Here is a 17,028-nt window from a genome sequence, read left to right as displayed (position 1 = left end):
GTGCGCGCCTCTGATTAAAGCTTGCGTGTCGTCCGGCGCGTTCGCTCGGGTTTGCAGGAGCTCAAGGATCTGCAGTCGCAGCTGCACCAGGCGGCGGACTGCTGCGAGAAGGCGTTCCTCGCCACCGAGGAGAAGAGGCTGTGAGCGCAGCACTTCCATCGATTCTCTCACTTCAATACATTTTCTGTCTTCCCTGTTTGGTGGTGGAATTTGATGGCAGCGTGTAACTTTCATTTCCTGCGCATGGTGGTGAAGAATCCTGGACAGTACAAAGAGCTACATCTGCAACGCGGTAGTGGCAGTGATTGATCATCTGGGGACCGTTTCATCCAAGCTTGAGCACCAGCTGGAGGACAAGACTGAGATCATGCAAACAGAGCAGAAGATCAGCTTCCTGAAGCAGGTTGGGTATTCTCTCCACTTGTAGCTGTAAACAAATTATGTGAATATCTGGTGTAGTTACCAGAAACAGTTTGGATTAAACACTGAGCCATATCTATGATGATGATAAAGTAACAGTTGAAAGTTGAGAGGGTACATGCACACTGGTTAGTTTTCAGATACTTTGGGTGCTCTTTGGCTTGGGAATTCGTCTCTGTTCTAATTTAGTATGCACCACTTGTTTCCTTATTCCGGTTGACTTACAAAGTTGAGCTTGACTGTTGATATCGACCGAAACCCTGCTATGCTCACTGAACTTTTGTTTGCTCTCTTGATGTTACCAGAGGCTCTTGACATGCGAACAGTATGCAATTTCTCTCCAACTATTGGCCGTTCGTGCGGACGCTGGCGCCGTTCAATATCATCGCCGTTACCTTTCCCAATGTACAGTTTTCAAACTTTTTGACTTATATGATGAACATGCAAAATGCTTCAGCTCTGCTATGATTTACTGACTAGTTACACTTTCCACTACAGCTACTGAAAGAAACAACCAGGAAAATGTTGCCAAGTCAAGGTTTATTCGCTACCTGTTACTTTAGATTCTTTCACTCTTTCTTTCTTTGTACCTGTGGTCTGCAATTTGTATCACTGTATGACATTAGCAGCGTTTCCACTCAGCAGAGATGACCCAGAAGAACCCCTCAAGCTCAATAGCACAGTGGCGCCAGGAGCTACTCGCACTCTGAAGCCATATGATGCTGAATCAACCATCGGTAAAAAAAAATTGTGACATGAAACATATTATGAGCAATTGTGGAGTATTTGGCACCGTAAAGCTATTCTGCTTCCATGCTACTATGAAGAAGGATCCCAATCATTATAGCTGATCAAAATTCCCCCTTTATATACTCCCTTTGATTCAAAATGAGTGTCGTGGTTTTAGTTCAAATTCGACACTTTTTTTGGATCAGAGGGAGTAACATTTTTTAGCATCCCTTCAACTACTAATAACATAGCAAGTTGTTCCCACTTGTTTTAAGCTTACTCTTTTCATATCGCCATGATTGATTTACCGTGTGGCTAATGCCATGGTGATCTTATTAGGGAGGGAGCATGCCGTGGCGGGTGCAGACGGTGGAAACCCAGCATCCACAGCGAGGTCATTTTCCTTCAGAGCAGAGGTATTCCTATATTATATCATACTACAGAAATATGTGTTGTAGACACATCTACACCAAGAAATCAACACGACATTGCCAAGTGTGTAAGCTATTCAGTTTTTTTTGAAAAATCACCGGAGGGGGAGCTCCCCACCTGAATATATTTCTCAATGTTTGTAACCCATCGTTCGACTGATTACAAGGTGAAATTACATAGGCATGTGTAATCGTGATAAGAGGTAGGAACGCCATGAGGAGGCGGCCTGTTTTTGCTTTGTTTTCTTCATCCTGTGTGTCCAGAGCATGAGATCATCAATGATTCTCTTAAGGGTGAGGGTACTGTGGTGGTTTTGCTGCTTGAAGGTCATAGCATTTCTCGAGTCCCAGATCTTCCATAGAATAATGAGGAGGATTTTTTTTTCAAAAATGGGGTTTACCCCAGCCTCTGCATCAGAAAGATGCATACGGCTCATATTATTAAAAAGATAATCCAGTAACAAAGTCTCCAAAGGTCGTAGTGCGAAAATAAACGAAAGCTCAAAAGAGCTAAGATCCAAAGCCACAACCGGCTGGCAAATACAATAGGAGCACTACATGCCTATCCTATTACATGACCGCCATCCAAACCGGTTGAAAATATCCCGAGCTACCATCTCCCATCAGGTAGACGCAGTAACCAAACGCTCCCTGGCCTTCGTCGGAGTGAGTAGCGACCACATACGGATGAACGCCGTGGCCCTGAAGATAACCTGCAAAAAGTTAATGTTTGTTGATCTGTTAAAGACTAAATCATTTCTGCAGTTCCATACTGCCCAAAATAAAGCACAAACGCCAACACGAATGTGTCTTGCAGTATCAGAATCAACCCCATCAAGCCATATTCCAAATAACATGTTGATAGAGGTGGGCTGATTAATATTAAACGCAACACGAATCGACCGCCACAGAATCTTAGCCAACGGACAATCGAGAAAGAGGTGTTTGATATTTTTGTTATGATCGCAAAAACTACACCTAGACGAGCCCACCCAGTTGCGTTGGAGTGCCAGATGGCCGCATCTAGCTGAGAGAGGAGACGACAGTCCCAAAGATCGTCAACGGTGGCCGAGGGGCAAATGCCAATCCGTTGCCATATCCGTTGCGCGAGTGGGCAGTCGATGAATATGTGCGAGCGTGTCTCACCATTGAACCCGCAACGTGGACATAGTGAGTCAGCGACCATGTGCTTGCGGAGTAGGTTGCTTTTGGAGTTGAGTCGATCTCGGAACAGCAGCCATGCAAAGATCTTCACCTGGTTGGAACGCATGAAGACCATATTGGAATGGCATGCACGTCATTGACCGAGGCGTCGGCCATGGTGAGCGTGTAGGCGGCCCTGGTGGAGAAACACAGGCCACCATTTAGGTAGCGCTCGTCTGGCCCAGGCGACACCTGGAAATCCTGCAGGAGAGACAGCACAGAACACAACTCGGCAGAAGCATTAGAGGTTAGGTGGTTCCGTAGGATTGAATCTAAACCGTAGTTAAAAACAGTAGCCACACGAGCTAGGGGTAGAGTGGTGTGAGAGTAAAGGCAGGGGAATAATGTAGCGAGAGGTTTCTGGTGAATCCATGCGTCTAGCCAGAAATAAGTGTTTGTGCCAGAGTGGGTTAGAACAAAGGAGATGGCATGGAGCACCGGAAGTTGCTGGTTTATAGTGCGGCCGATGAAGGAATGGCTGTTTTGTGGGGCGATAAGAGCATTGGGGTGTTGCAAGGCGATCCAGTCGAGCCAAGGCGTTTTATCCGGGAGTAGAGCTTTTACCGCGAATTTCATTAGCAAACAGTTGTTCTGCTTATACAAGTTTTTTAGGCCTAGACCATCACAGTTTTTTGGTTTACACACATTTTTCCAAACAACTAAGCATTGAGCAAGCTATTCAGTGATGCATGCTTCTTTTTTACCTTGATGCATAAGAATTTTTTCCTCTGAATTTTATGCAGGATGTTCACGTTGCTGCAGGGGGTCATCACAAGAAGAAGAAAGGCAGCCATGGCAGCAACATCATGTCATTTCTCAAAAGAAGCAAGCGACATGCGTAACGGTGAAAAGAGCCATAGTTTTTGCCAGCCATCCGAATGTCCATTGTTCTGTAACAGGAATGTATACATGTTTGAGTTCTGCTCCGGTGCACGCATGTGCAGACGTGCAGTCAATTGAAATTCAGGGTCGAGCTGAAACATTCATTCCGCATCGAGGAGAAGCACGCATGTTCATTTCATTTCCAGTCTCAAGGTTTTATACTATGGTGGTTCTTTTTTTCCTAGAGTTCCTCGAATGTCCAAACACCATAGATTTTTGCACGCACATACGCATTCAAACATCTTGGATGCCCAAAAAAGAAATCAGTTTTTTTGAATGTGTTTGCTCTTTTAAATGAATTTACTGTTCACACCCAGGTGCACGTGTCTGATATTTTAGCTAATAAATACACATAGAAAAATTATTGAGGTGAGAGAGGGAGACAAAAAAAAGATACGTATTTGAATTTTTTTTAGCTAGCAGATCTTAATAAGAAGATAATTTTTCTCACTGTATGGGAATTCTCCTAGTCACAATTTTTTTTAATTTAGTTATTGTTAAGATGTAGATATTGCATGTGTATTTCTTGTACAACAAACTCTCCTCCTTTCATGTATAGTTGAGGACGTGGCTCCCCTATGTACTTATATATACGTGCATATTGCACCCGGTCAATATATCATGAGTTGCATAATCTTCTACATGGTATCAGCCTCCATTCGATTCTTCCTACCCTAGCCGTGTCGCCGCCGCTACCCAGCCGCCGCCGCTAGCCTCGCTACGCCTGCGCCACCGATCCTCTCGCTGCTGCCGTAGCTCTCCTCCTGCTACTCCCCGTGTGTCGCTGGTTCCCTGCCGCTGTCGTAGCCTCACCTCGCGATCCCTCCACCCGGCTCACCACCCCCGCCGCTAGCCGCCCGCCACCACCCACCCCGCTGCTAGCCGCCCACCTCCAAACCCTAACCCCGTCGCTAGCCGCCCCCTGCCGCCTCTGCTCCCGCTAGCCGCCTGCCACCACCCACCCCGCCGCTAGCCGCCCACCACCAAACACTAACCCTGCCGCTAGCCCCCCCTGTCGCCTCTGCTCCACTAGCCGCCCGCCGCCACCCGAAACCCTAACCTTACCCCGGCTGAACCCTCCGCCATGTCTGGTTCCGATCTCTCCAACCACTCCGCCGCCTCCACCCCTCCGGCAGTGCGCCCGCCGAACCCCCTCGACTCCTCCGCCGCCACCCTCCCTGACCCTGCCTACATTCGTGATGTTCCCATCGAACGTCGCGTTCCAGTCATCCTCTCCCACAAAGAGGCGAATTTTTATGCCTGGAAGACATACTTCAATCTCCTCTTTCGTGAGTATAACCTGCTGTCGTGGTTCTAAGTCTGACAGTAGAATAGGGGGGTAGGGATGTAGAGGCAAGAGCTTAGCTATGGAGGAGTTGTACACGCGAGTTTTACGAGTTTAGGCCCTTCTCGGAGGAAGTAACAGCCCTACGTCTCGGAGCCCGGAGGCGGTCGACTGGATTATATTCGTGTAAGTTACAGGGGGTGCGAACCCTTGTCCCAGAGGAGGGGGGTGGCTTATATAGAGTGCGCCAGGACCTCAGCTCCCCTCCGTTACACAGGGTTCAATGTTCATAAAGAGAGAGCGTTACAGGTAACGTCTGTAATAAAGTGCTACAAATGATCATTAAATATACGAGTAAATGCCCGACCGTTGTTGTGCAGAACGGCTTTAGGTCTCCTTGTACGTCGAGTGGTCTTTTACATGGTCGAGTGACTCAAAGAAGAAGTAGTCTCCGAGTGAATGGTGGGTCGAGTGGATTGCACTCGACGCCTTTATTGGGTCCACCTTCTTTACTCTTGAACTTCTTTGCTTCTAAGACAAGGACCTTAGGTAGGACGTATAGGTCAGGCCTATTACCCTACCCCAGGTCTATGTCCTCATCATTAGCCCCCGAATGGATTGAGGTCCGAGTGAAAAGAAGGTTGAAGTTGATCTTGCCTTGACTCTTGCCTTTCTCAAGAATTCATCTCTGAATGGAGGCCAGTGTTGGAACTTTCGGCTTCGTTTCAGTCGCCTTGATCGATTCAGCAATTACCGATTGGTTTTTATAACGTCGCTTGTCGAGTGTCATCTTTGATGCGAAATCTTTGGCGTGATCAGTTGCCGAGGATCCCGGATTTCGCAGGATTCGAAATTTCGGTAGGAGCGCGCCAGACGGAACGTGCCGTGGTAAGCGGAGTGGATAGACAGGGCGTTTCGATTTCCGCGCCACCTTTTTCGCCACGTATCCCGTGCGTCACTGTTTGAGGGATTTGACAGGATCGCCGGACCAACGCGTCAGCCACTCGGAAGTGGACCTTTAAAAGCGGCGAGACCGAGGCGTCCGCACTGTGCGTGCCCATTCTGCTTCTTCTTCCTCTTGCTCCTTCACCCCATCCGGCTTCTCCACTCTCGACGCCACCGCTCCGCCGCCATGGGGAAGGAGAGAACGGCGGCGCTGGAACACGCGAAGAAGGCGACGGGGGCGACGAAAAGCAGGAAGACGAATCGGGGGTCTTCATCGCGCTCGGGGCTGTCGTCGGGTTGGATCCAGAGAGATTGGATCCGATCTTCGCTTCGACAGGAGGACTTGGACGATATGGCCGAGTTAGGGTTGATCGTCCACGAGTCTGCGCGGCTGCCGGAGGGGGAAACGGAACCGCAGCCGCGACCGGGTGAGTGCGTTCCGCTCGCCACCCATGTCGACCGCGGCTTCTCGCTTCCTCCACACCCCTTCTTTCGGGGTTTCTTGAATTTCTTTAGGGCCCAACTCCATCATTTTACTCCCAACACCATCACGTATCTTGCCGCGTTCGTATCCATGTGCGAGAATGTCCTAGGGTGTCGACCGCACTAGGGTCTTTTCAAGCACATCTTTACCATCCGCTCCCAAACAGTGAAGAAAGCGAACTCGAACGACGAGAAAACCCATGTTATCCAGATGTGTGGGGGTCTGGGTATTCAGAAGAGGAAAAGAAGTTCTTTTCCCTCGATGACTCTTCCGGAGTCGGTCAGGGGCTGGCAGTCGACCTGGTTCTACTGCCAGGACATCGTGACGCCAGGCCAGTCGACTGAACTTCCCCCTTTCTCTTTTGATCGTGTTCAAACTCCATCTTCGTTGAAAGTGACTGCCGCGGAGAAGGCGGAGACAGGCATGCTCATCGAGAGAGTGGTTCAGTTGATCAACCAAGGTGTCACTGGCATGGATCTACTAGAGGTGTTCCTCAGTTGGCGCATCCAACCACTCCAAGCTCGTGACCACTCCATGTGGATGTACTCCGGGGCTGGTGACACTGCCCGGGTTCATCCGGAGGAGGTGGCAACCAAAACAGTGGCGAGTGGCTGAGGGGTATCACCGGGAACAAGGACAACCCCAGGGGCGCCAGGAGAGTCAACCCTTTCAGCGACAGAAACCAACCAGACAAGGTTTGGCCATTTCAACTGAGCTTTTAGACGTGTTTTCCGACTGTTTGTTGATCCAACTGACTTGCAGTCGGCTCCTTGTTTTGTAGATTTACACGGAGATGTATTCAATGCCCAATGGTGAACAAGCTCTGGAGCAAGACCAAGAGAGCGAGGACAGTGCGGAGGAGAGCGGCAAGTGGGAGTCACCAGCCGACGATGATGAAGATGAGAGCGATGAGTCGGGCGATGAGGAAGTAGCCGACTCATTGCCTTGTTCTGAACGTCGATCCAAGCAGCACCATGATCCCATGGGCAGGCGCGGTAAAGCTATGGCGTCGAGTGCTCCATCTCAAAAATGCGCTCGGTCTCCGACTCCAGAATTAGCTGAGAAGGTCACCAAGCAGCCCAAGGTCAATCCTTCGAAGGCTCGGAAGACCTTGCCTAGAATCAACATGGACGTTCCTGTTGCTTCTGGGTAAATGTTCTTCCTGTATTTTCTTGTTCTGACCGACTTTTTTGTTCTGACCGAATGGATGATGAACCTTTACAGCCTGACCTCAGCTGTGACTGACACGGACATTGACAAGAATCCGGTCAACGAGGAAACCGACGACGCAGCTACCTCCAAAGCCAGTAAGTCTACCCGATTCGAATTTATTTGGATGACTGGATTGTTTGTCAGCTATCGGTACGACTTTATCTATTTATTGCAGTTCCACGGGACGTTGTTGTGCTCCCGGATGATGAAGAAGAAGTACCGCTAAGGGGGAGGAGGAGGAAAGACAAGGAACTGGGCGGGAAAGCGTCTGAGGTCCAGGTTCTTCAGTCGACCGTGATGCTTGGGGCGGCAGTCGAGCAATCGACAGATCCGGCTCGAACTAACGTCACCTTCGCTGTCCCGCTGTCGACTGGTTGTCCATCAGGATCAGCTGCTCAGACTTCTGCTGCACCAATACAACTCCATGCTTCAGATCCTGCAGCTGCTTTGATTGCTCTGCCAGCATCGCTTTTTACTGCGTATCAGACTCCGGACGACCCATCGACTGCTGCCAAGGAAGCTCTTCTTCAGTTAAATCTTGTGATGGGGCAAATGAAAGTGGTGCATGAGGCCACCCAGGTGTCCTTCAACGCCGAAGCTGCTCTGCAAACCAATGTCCAGGTTAGTTGGTCATATTTCTTGTCTGATCACCCACTGGGGTGTGGCTAAATCTTTGAACTAGTGGGGGCACTCTGAGTACACCCACTGGGTGTAGTCCCCGAGACCATAGTTGACCGCAGGCAGTCGACTGTGGTCTGAGAATCTAAACTTTATTTTTTACAACTCGCGTTGGGTGGACCATGCCGAGTGGAATTAAAACCAGTAGGGGCACACTAAGTGCACCCACTGGGTGTAGTCCCCGAGACCATAGTTGACTGCGGGCAGTCGACTGTGGTCTGAGAATCTGAACCTCTCTTTCTTTGGATGGTAGTCTTGGAGTAGCTGTCGCAGTGATATCTTTCATTTCAGTCGACTGACAAGTCTTATGTGTAGGCCGCAGAAATCTTGTGATCTCGGTGCTCAACTCTCTACACTGAACTAGCAACAAATCAGCCTCAACCTTGATCTTGAACTGGCCAAAAAGAATCTCAATACTGCTCGCGATGAAGTAGCTGCCATGGGAGGTAACCGATCATGAACTGTTTATCTTACTGTTGCTGGCACTTTTCCTTTCCGTTTTTTTAACCGAGTGACTCCACTCGAGCAGATGTACGTAGTGAAAACCGTCAACTCCAAGCCCGTCTGAAGAATGTTATTTCTTTAGAGAAAATGAAGCAGGCTTTGGAGAAGAAGGATCTGGATCTTGCTGCTGCATAGAAGGAAGCGCGAGAGAAAACTGCGCTTGCCGACAAGAAGCTTGCTTCGGTCGACAAGCTAGAAGAAGAGAGTTCCAAACTGAAGACTGCTATTTCTGATGCCAATCGGGAGGTCGAGCGACTGAAGAAGGACAAGGACAAGCTGACTGACGAGCTTGGGAGCCTCAAAGTTAAGAAGGGCGAGTTGGAGTCTTATCTAGGCCAGCTTGCTGCAAAGCTGGTCTTAAACCTTGAAGGTACTGATGGTTGACTGACTTGTTTCTGTCGACTGTCAAGTCTAATTATATCATCGACTCACCATTCACTCGACTGTGCAGAGTTTTGTCAAGATTTTTAAGCGGAAACTGGGCGGGTCGAGATGGGTCTTGACCCCATAAACTGTCCAGTCAAGGATGATGTTGCGATGAATGTGTTGCGGTTGGAATCTTGCATGGACAGCGCGGTTACTTATCTTGCCCGCCTGAAAGCGGCGATGACTCGTGTTGATGCCGAACTCTGGCCTCAGGTGGAACTGTCCCAAGATCTCGAGTCCCTGATGGCTCGACTGAATCAAATCCCTGACTGAGTGCAAGAATGGAAGAAGTCATCTGCTCGCTGTGGCGCTGATGTCGCATTGTCCCTGGTCCGAGTGCACTGCAAATACGTCAAAGAAGACAAGCTGGCGGAACTCAAGGTTTCTAACACCAAGAGACACACTTTCCAGTCCTTCATGGACACTTTCCTTGAAGCCGCCACTCGTATTGCAGACAACATAGACCTTGACAGTTTCTGCGACCCAGCCAGTCCTTCTCCTGACGCGTGACCGAAAAACATTATGCTCCACCTTTATTTGCCTCGGAATGCCGAGTGATTGTGTAACCGTTAAACTCCTTCGGGCTTAATGGTCGAATACTTTTGATCCGTCGCCTGGAACTTTTAGGATCTATCTGAACTTGGTTTATTTCTGAATATGCTTGTATTTGCCTTTGCGTGGAATTTGCTCTTTGAGATGTAGCCCTGAAGTGGAGACTTCAATACGTTGTACTTGTGGCGCAGCTCCTAAGGAGAAGGTTGCAGTCGACCTGCACCTCGTCGTCCTTAGATGGGGATGGAGCGCACGTTGTATTTGTGGCGCAGCTCCAAAGGAGAAGGTTGTAGTCGACCTGCACCTCGTCGTCCTTGCGATAGGGATGGAGCGCACGTTGTATTTGTGGCGCAGCTCCGAAGGAGAAGGTTGCAGTCGACCTGCACCTCGTCGTCCTTGCGGATAGGGATGGAGCGCATTGTATTTGTGCGGCAGTCGAAGGAGAAGGTTGCAGTCGACCTGCACCTCGTCGTCCTTGCGGATAGGAGACTTTACTTAGGCGAGTACTGGACTGCAGCTAAGCCCCCGAGTGAGGATTGCTCACCACTCGGTAGGATTTTACAAACTTAGGCGAGTACTGGACTGCAGCTAAGCCCCCGAGTGGGAGGATTGCTCACCACTCGGTAGGATTTTACAAACTTAGGCGAGTACTGGACTGCAGCTAAGCCGAGTGGGAGGGTTGCTCACCACTCGGTAGGATTTTTAACTTAGGCGAGTACTGGACTGCAGCTAAGCCCCGAGTGGGAGGGTTGCTCACCACTCGGTAGGATTTTACAAACTTAGGCGAGTACTGGACTGCAGCTAAGCCCCCGAGTGGGAGGGTTGCTCACCACTCGGTAGGATTTTTTAAACTTAGGCGAGTACTGGACTGCAGCTAAGCCCCCGAGTGGGAGGTTGCTCACCACTCGGTAGGATTTTTTAAACTTAGGCGAGTACTGGACTGCAGCTAAGCCCCCGAGTGGGAGGTTGCTCACCACTCGGTAGGATTTTTTAAACTTAGGCGAGTACTGGACTGCAGCTAAGCCCCCGAGTGGGAGGTTGCTCACCACTCGGTAGGATTTTTAAACTTAGGCGAGTACTGGACTGCAGCTAAGCCCCCGAGTGGGAGGGTTGCTCACCACTCGGTAGGATTTTACAAACTTAGGCGAGTACTGGACTGCAGCTAAGCCCCCGAGTGGGAGGGATTGCTCACCACTCGGTAGGATTTTAGGTAGGATTTTCTTTTAAACTTAGGCGAAACAGATTCGTAGCTAAGTCACCCACTGGGGGATTTCAGATGCAAATAAAAGCAAAAACAATCGTTTACGAGGACTGTAAAGCTCTTGTCTTTGATAAGAAAATTATAAAGGTATTTCTTATTACATTTTATTCGAATGAGTACTTAAGTGTAAAAGGGGCGGAGCAACTCCGCATTCCAAGCCCGTGGGTCGTCCTTCTTATGCTCGACATTGTAAAGGTGGTATGCTCCATTGTGGAGCACTCTGGTGACAATGAAGGGGCCTTCCCAAGCAGGAGCGAGCTTGTGTGGTTTCTGCTGATCCACTCGAAGAACCTAGTCTCCCTCTTGAAAGGCTCGACCTTTCACATTTCTGGCGTGGAATCGACGCAAGTATTGCTGATAAATGGTCGACCGGATCAAGGCCATCTCTCTTTCCTCCTCTAGGAGGTCGACTGCGTCCTGTCGAGCTTGTCCTGCTTCATCTTCAAAGAAGAGCTCGACTCGTGGTGCATTATGAAGCAAGTCACTCGGTAGAACAGCTTCAGCTCCATAGACCAAGAAGAATGGAGTTTGGCCAGTCGACCGATTGGGAGTTGTCCTCAATCCCCAAAGAACTGATGGAAGTTCATCAACCCAGGCGCCTGTTGCATGCTTGAGGTCTTGCATCAGTCGGGGTTTCAATCCTTTGAGAATCAGGCCATTTGCTCTCTCTGCTTGTCCATTCGACTGGGGATGGGCGACTGAAGCATAGTCGACTCGTGTGCCTTGGGAGGCGCAGAAGGCTCTGAACTCATCTGAATCGAAGTTCGATCCATTGTCAGTGATGATGCTGTGTGGAACTCTGTATCTGAACGTCAATTCTCTGATGAAGCTGACGGCAGTACTAGCTTCCAGATTCTTGATAGGCTTGGCTTCAATCCACTTGGTGAACTTGTCGACTGCTACAAGCACGTGAGTGAAGCTGCTCCTACCAGTCCTCAGCGGTCCAACCATATCTAATCCCCAAACAACAAAGGGCCAGACGAGTGGAATGGTCTTTAGGGCTGACGTGGGTTTGTGGGACATATTGGAGTGAAACCGGTAGCCTTCACATCTATCGACTATATCTTTCGCCATTTCATTTGCTCGTGGCCAATAAAATCCAGCTCGGTATGCTTTAGCCACAATGGTCCTAGAGGACGCATGGTGGCCACAGGTCCCCGAGTGGATGTCATTGAGGATCGCTAGACCTTCTTCTGGGGTTATGCATTTCTGGCTGACTCCGGTTACACTTTCCCTGAACAGTTGTCCTCTTATCACAGTAAAGGCTTTGGATCGACGGACGATCTGTCGAGCCTCTTCTTCATCCTCTGGGAGTTCCTTCCTAAGGATATACGCAATGTACGGCACTGTCCAGTCGGGAGTAATAACCAAAATATCCATGATTAGGTCGACCACGGCTGGAATCTCGACTTCAGTCGGATCGGTGGCACTCTTTGGCTATGGGGGCTCTTCAGTGAAGGGATCTTCTTGAACTGAAGGTGCATGAATATGCTCCAGGAACACATTACTGGGAATGTCTTCTCTCTTGGAGCCTATCTTTGCTAAATCATCGGCTGCTTGATTTTTCAGTTGGGGTATATGATGGAGCTCTAACCCCTCAAACTTCTTTTCCAACTTCCTCACCGCGTTGCAGTAGCCAGTCATGGCTGGGCTTCTGACGTCCCACTCCTTCATCACTTGATTGACTACCAAATCTGAGTCACCATAGACCATGAGGCGATGGACGTCGAGTGAGATGGCCATACGTAACCCATACAAGAGTGCTTCATATTCTGCTTCGTTATTGGAGGAATCAAAGTGAATCTGGAGGACATATCTGAACTTGTCTCCTCGGGGGGATACCAGTACTACCCCAGCACTGGAACCATTCAGCATCTTGGAACCATCAAAGAACATGGTCTGGTGCTCTGAGTGAACTTGAGTCGGCAGTTGCTGTTCGATCCACTCGGCGAGGAAATCCGCTATTGCTTGGGACTTGATAGCTTTCTTTGCCTCGAACTTGATATCTAAGGGAAGAAGTTCAATCGCCCACTTTGCCACTCGACCAGTTGCATCTCTGCTGTTCAGAATCTTTGATAATGGAGCATCGCTGACGACTGTAATGGAGTGGTCAGAGAAGTAATGTGTAACCTTCTTCATGGTCATATAAATCCCATAAACAAGCTTCTGATAATGTGGATATCTTTGCTTTGATGGAGTCAAAACTTCAGAGACATAGTATACTGGGCGCTGAACTTTGTAAGCTTTTCCTTCTTCTTCCCACTCGACCGTAAGTACTGTACTGACGACTTGTCAAGTGGCTGCAATGTAAAGCAGTAAAGGCTCTTTGCTGATTGGAGCAGCAAGCACCGGCTGGGTGGAAAGCAGGGCTTTAAGCTCTGCAAATGCTGCATCAGCTTCAGGAGTCCACTCAAACTTATCTAACTTCTTCATGAGTCGGTAAAGAGGCAGTGCCTTTTCACCAAGGCGAGAAATGAATCGACTTAGGGCGGCCAAACAACCAGTAAGCTTATGGACATCATGCACACGCACAGGGCGTTTCATCCGGAGTATGGCACCCACTTTCTCTGGGTTAGTGTCGATCCCTCGTTCGGAAACAAGAAAACCGAGTAATTTTCCGCCTGGAACTTCAAACGTGCACTTTGATGGATTAAGCTTGATATCATACCTTCTGAGGTTGGCAAAGGTTTCGGCAAGGTCAACTAGTAGGTCGGAACCTTTACGTGACTTGACCACAATGTCATCCATGTATGCTTCCACATTCCGACTGATCTGAGTGAGTAAACACTTCCGAATCATCCGCATGAATGTGGCTCCAGCGTTCTTCAAGCCGAATGGCATAGTGACATAACAGAAGCACCCAAATGGGGTGATGAAAGCTGTTTTTATCTCATCGGGTCCATACAGACGGATCTGATGATACCCGGAATAAGCATCCAAAAAGGACAAACGCTCACACCCTGTAGTCGAGTCGACTATTTGGTCGATGCGAGGGAGAGGAAAGTGATCTTTCGGGCAGGCCCGATTGATATGTTTGAAGTCAATGCAAATGCGAAGTGAGTTGTCCTTCTTTGGGACCATGACAACATTAGCTAACCACTCGGAGTGGTAAATCTCTCGGATAAACTCAGCTGCTAGAAGCCGAGCCACTTCTTCACTGATTGCCTTTCTCTTCTGTACGGCGGACCGTCGAAGATGTTCTTTGACTGGTTTCACTTTTGGGTCGACTCGCAAACGATGCTCAGCCAGTCCCCTGGTAACACCTGGCATGTCAGAAGGTTTCCACGCAAAGATGTCCCAGTTCTCACGGAGGAACTGGATGAGCGCTTCTTCCTATTTGGAGTCGAGTGTTATTGAAATGTGAGTCAGAGCAGCATTGGGATCCATTGGGTGAATATGAATCGCCTTCGTTTCACCAGACGACTGGAATGCTGAATCCGTGGCAGGCTTCTTAGCTCGCAACAAATCACTCGGATCTGCATTTTTTTGATACTCCTGCAACTCCACTATTGCCATCTGTGCATCGGCGATCTTTGAGCCCTTCTGGAAGCACTCTTCTGCCTTCTTTCGATTGCTAGTGATAGTGATCACCCCTTTAGGACCAGGCATCTTCAATTTGAGGTACACGTAACATGGCCGAGCCATAAAACGTGCATAAGCTGGCCTGCCCAGAATAGCATGATAAGCACTCTGGAAATCCACAACTTCAAATGTCAACTTTTCTTTGCGGTAATTCTTGGAATCACCGAAAACTACATCAAGGGCGATCTGGCCGAGTGACGCAGCCTTCTTGCCAGGAATAACTCCATGGAAACTCATATTGCTTTCACTGAGTCTGGACATTGGAATGCCCATTCCTTTCAACGTCTCTGCATACAGTATATTCAGACCACTGCCACCAGCCATCAGAACCTTAGTCAATCAATTGCCTTCGACTACTGGGTCGACCACCAGCGCTTGCCTCCCAGGGGTGGCTATGTGCGTTGGGTGATCAGACTGGTCGAATGTAATGGTAGTATGAGACCACTTCAAATAACTGGGTGTCACCAGAGCGACCATGTTCACTTCTCTGTTGATGACTTTCAGTCGACTCTTACTCTCAACATCAGCGAAAATCATCAGAGTGGAATTGATGTGGGGGTAACCATCATCGTCCTCTTCCTCATCCTCAACTTTGTCCGCTTCCTTCTTCTTTTCCTTGGGTTGTTTCTCTCGAAATTGCTGGATTAGGAGTCGACACTGTCGAGTGGTATGCTTCAGGTAAATGAAATTACCCTCTTCATCTTTCTTGGTGTGAATGTGGCATGGTAAATCTAGCACATCATTTCCATCTTGATCTTTTACTTTCTTGGGGTTCCATGGTCCTTTGGGTTTCCCTTTGAACTTTCCTTGAGTCATAGCTAAGGATTCTCCAGGAGCAGCTGGCTCGGCTTTGCGCTTCTGCTTCCGACTGGAGTTCCCTCCTCCGGTTTCGTGGGCGACTGTTTTGTGCTTGCCACTCTGGAGACGGTCTTCCTCTTCACCATTGGCGTATTTGGTGGCAATCTCCATCATCCGAGTCAGAGTCATATCTCCTATCCGACCGAATTTCAGATTCAATTCCCGATACTTAATGCCTTCTTTGCAGGCACAAATTGCTTGGTGATCTGACACATTCTCCACTGTATGGTGTAACGTGATCCATCTCTGCATATAATCTCTCAGAGTTTCATTCTATTTCTGAACGCAACACTGTAATTCTGTAAGCCCTGTTGACCGTTTGCAAGTACTTCAAATGTTCTGACAAATACTCGGGCAAGATCTTCCCAAGTATAAATACTACCAGGCGCTAACTGATTCAGCCACGCTCTGGCCGAGCCCTCTAACATCAAAGGGAGATGCTTCATGGCAACTTCATCGTTGCCACCACCAATCTGTACAGCCACTCGGTAATCCTCAAGCCAAGTGTCAGGCTTGGACTCACCAGTGAACTTACTGACTCCAGTCGCCAACCTGAAGTTGGGAGGAATCACCGCAGCCCTGATGGCTCTGCTGAAGCACTCTGGACCTGAGACATGCACTCTGCTGCTGGTTGGAAAATCTCTGTCGTGGCCTTCTCTGTGAGCTCTGTTTCTGTCGACCAGACCCTGAACGAGAATAGATCTTGCATCAAAGCCCGGTTCCCTGGGGTCGACTGGAATCCTTCGCCCACCACTGTGAGGACGTATGTCATCATGCTGCCGAGGCACGTATGACCCACTCCTTGGGGGAGGCGTGGGCACTCGACGATGATCATCGTGATCAAGTCGGTGATCATACTGCTCGCGGTTTCTGTACTGATCTCGCCGGTCCCCACGTCCCTCACGCCTCGGGGGCATCTCGGGCTGTGAGCCGACTGGACTGTGTCTGCAACCACGGATCTGCTATGGATCCTATTCTGCGACTGAGATACTACTGTATTCTGCTCTCCCACTGCTCGGAGCAAAGCCCGGATCTGCACCAAACCTCGACCAACTTCTGACTGGGAAGGTTGAATTGACTCCGCTATTCGGGCCGCAGCTACGAGATTCTGGATCGGAGTTCGGTATACCTGAGTCAGAGGCGGAAAAAGTTGGTGTCGACTGTACTCGGGGATACGCTGCCGACCACGCTCGCCGAGTGCGTGCTGAAGGTTCTCCAGTCGAGTGCACTCAGCCAAGTTGGCCAGGCGCGCCTCCTCCAAGGCTTGGGCCTCAGGGATTTCTCCAACGATACGAGTGTGAAGCGCATCCATGTTCTGGCGGCGAAGTTCTTCCCTCCGCTGCGAAGAGAGGGGTTCGGGGCAGTACTCTTCTTGAACACGCGACGGATCGCCGCCCCCATCGCCTCCGTCTTCACGGGTGAAGCTAGGAGGACTGTGTGGTCCATTGACCATCAAAACTTATGCCGCAGGGTCGCTGTTGTCACACTCGGATGCAGTCTCTACGGAGCCAGTCGAACAGGCCGTAGAGAGTTTCATCGGGCTCGATTGCCGCGACTTGGGGGTGGCCGACTAGCG

General features: G+C 49.5%; 1 protein-coding gene across 1 annotated transcript in view; it reads left to right on the top strand.

The window, feature by feature from the left end:
• The window catches only part of LOC125546935 (probable protein ABIL5), a 5,004-nt gene extending 1,158 nt beyond the window's left edge, over nt 1-3,846 (top strand). The window contains exons 2-8 of the mRNA XM_048711025.1: nt 21-140; nt 256-403; nt 726-825; nt 919-958; nt 1,066-1,157; nt 1,489-1,565; nt 3,527-3,846. Coding sequence (XP_048566982.1) covers nt 21-140; nt 256-403; nt 726-825; nt 919-958; nt 1,066-1,157; nt 1,489-1,565; nt 3,527-3,625 — 676 coding nt within the window. The 3' untranslated portion in view covers nt 3,626-3,846. The remainder of the gene's footprint in view (nt 1-20; nt 141-255; nt 404-725; nt 826-918; nt 959-1,065; nt 1,158-1,488; nt 1,566-3,526) is intronic.
• Nucleotides 3,847-17,028: the final 13,182 nt, after the last annotated feature.

The sequence above is a fragment of the Triticum urartu genome, chromosome 3 (genome assembly GCF_003073215.2).
Source record: "Triticum urartu cultivar G1812 chromosome 3, Tu2.1, whole genome shotgun sequence".
In the NCBI taxonomy this organism is placed as follows: domain Eukaryota; kingdom Viridiplantae; phylum Streptophyta; class Magnoliopsida; order Poales; family Poaceae; genus Triticum; species Triticum urartu.
The sequence above is the reverse complement of the archived record's forward strand: the minus strand, read 5'-3'. Positions and strand labels throughout refer to the sequence as shown.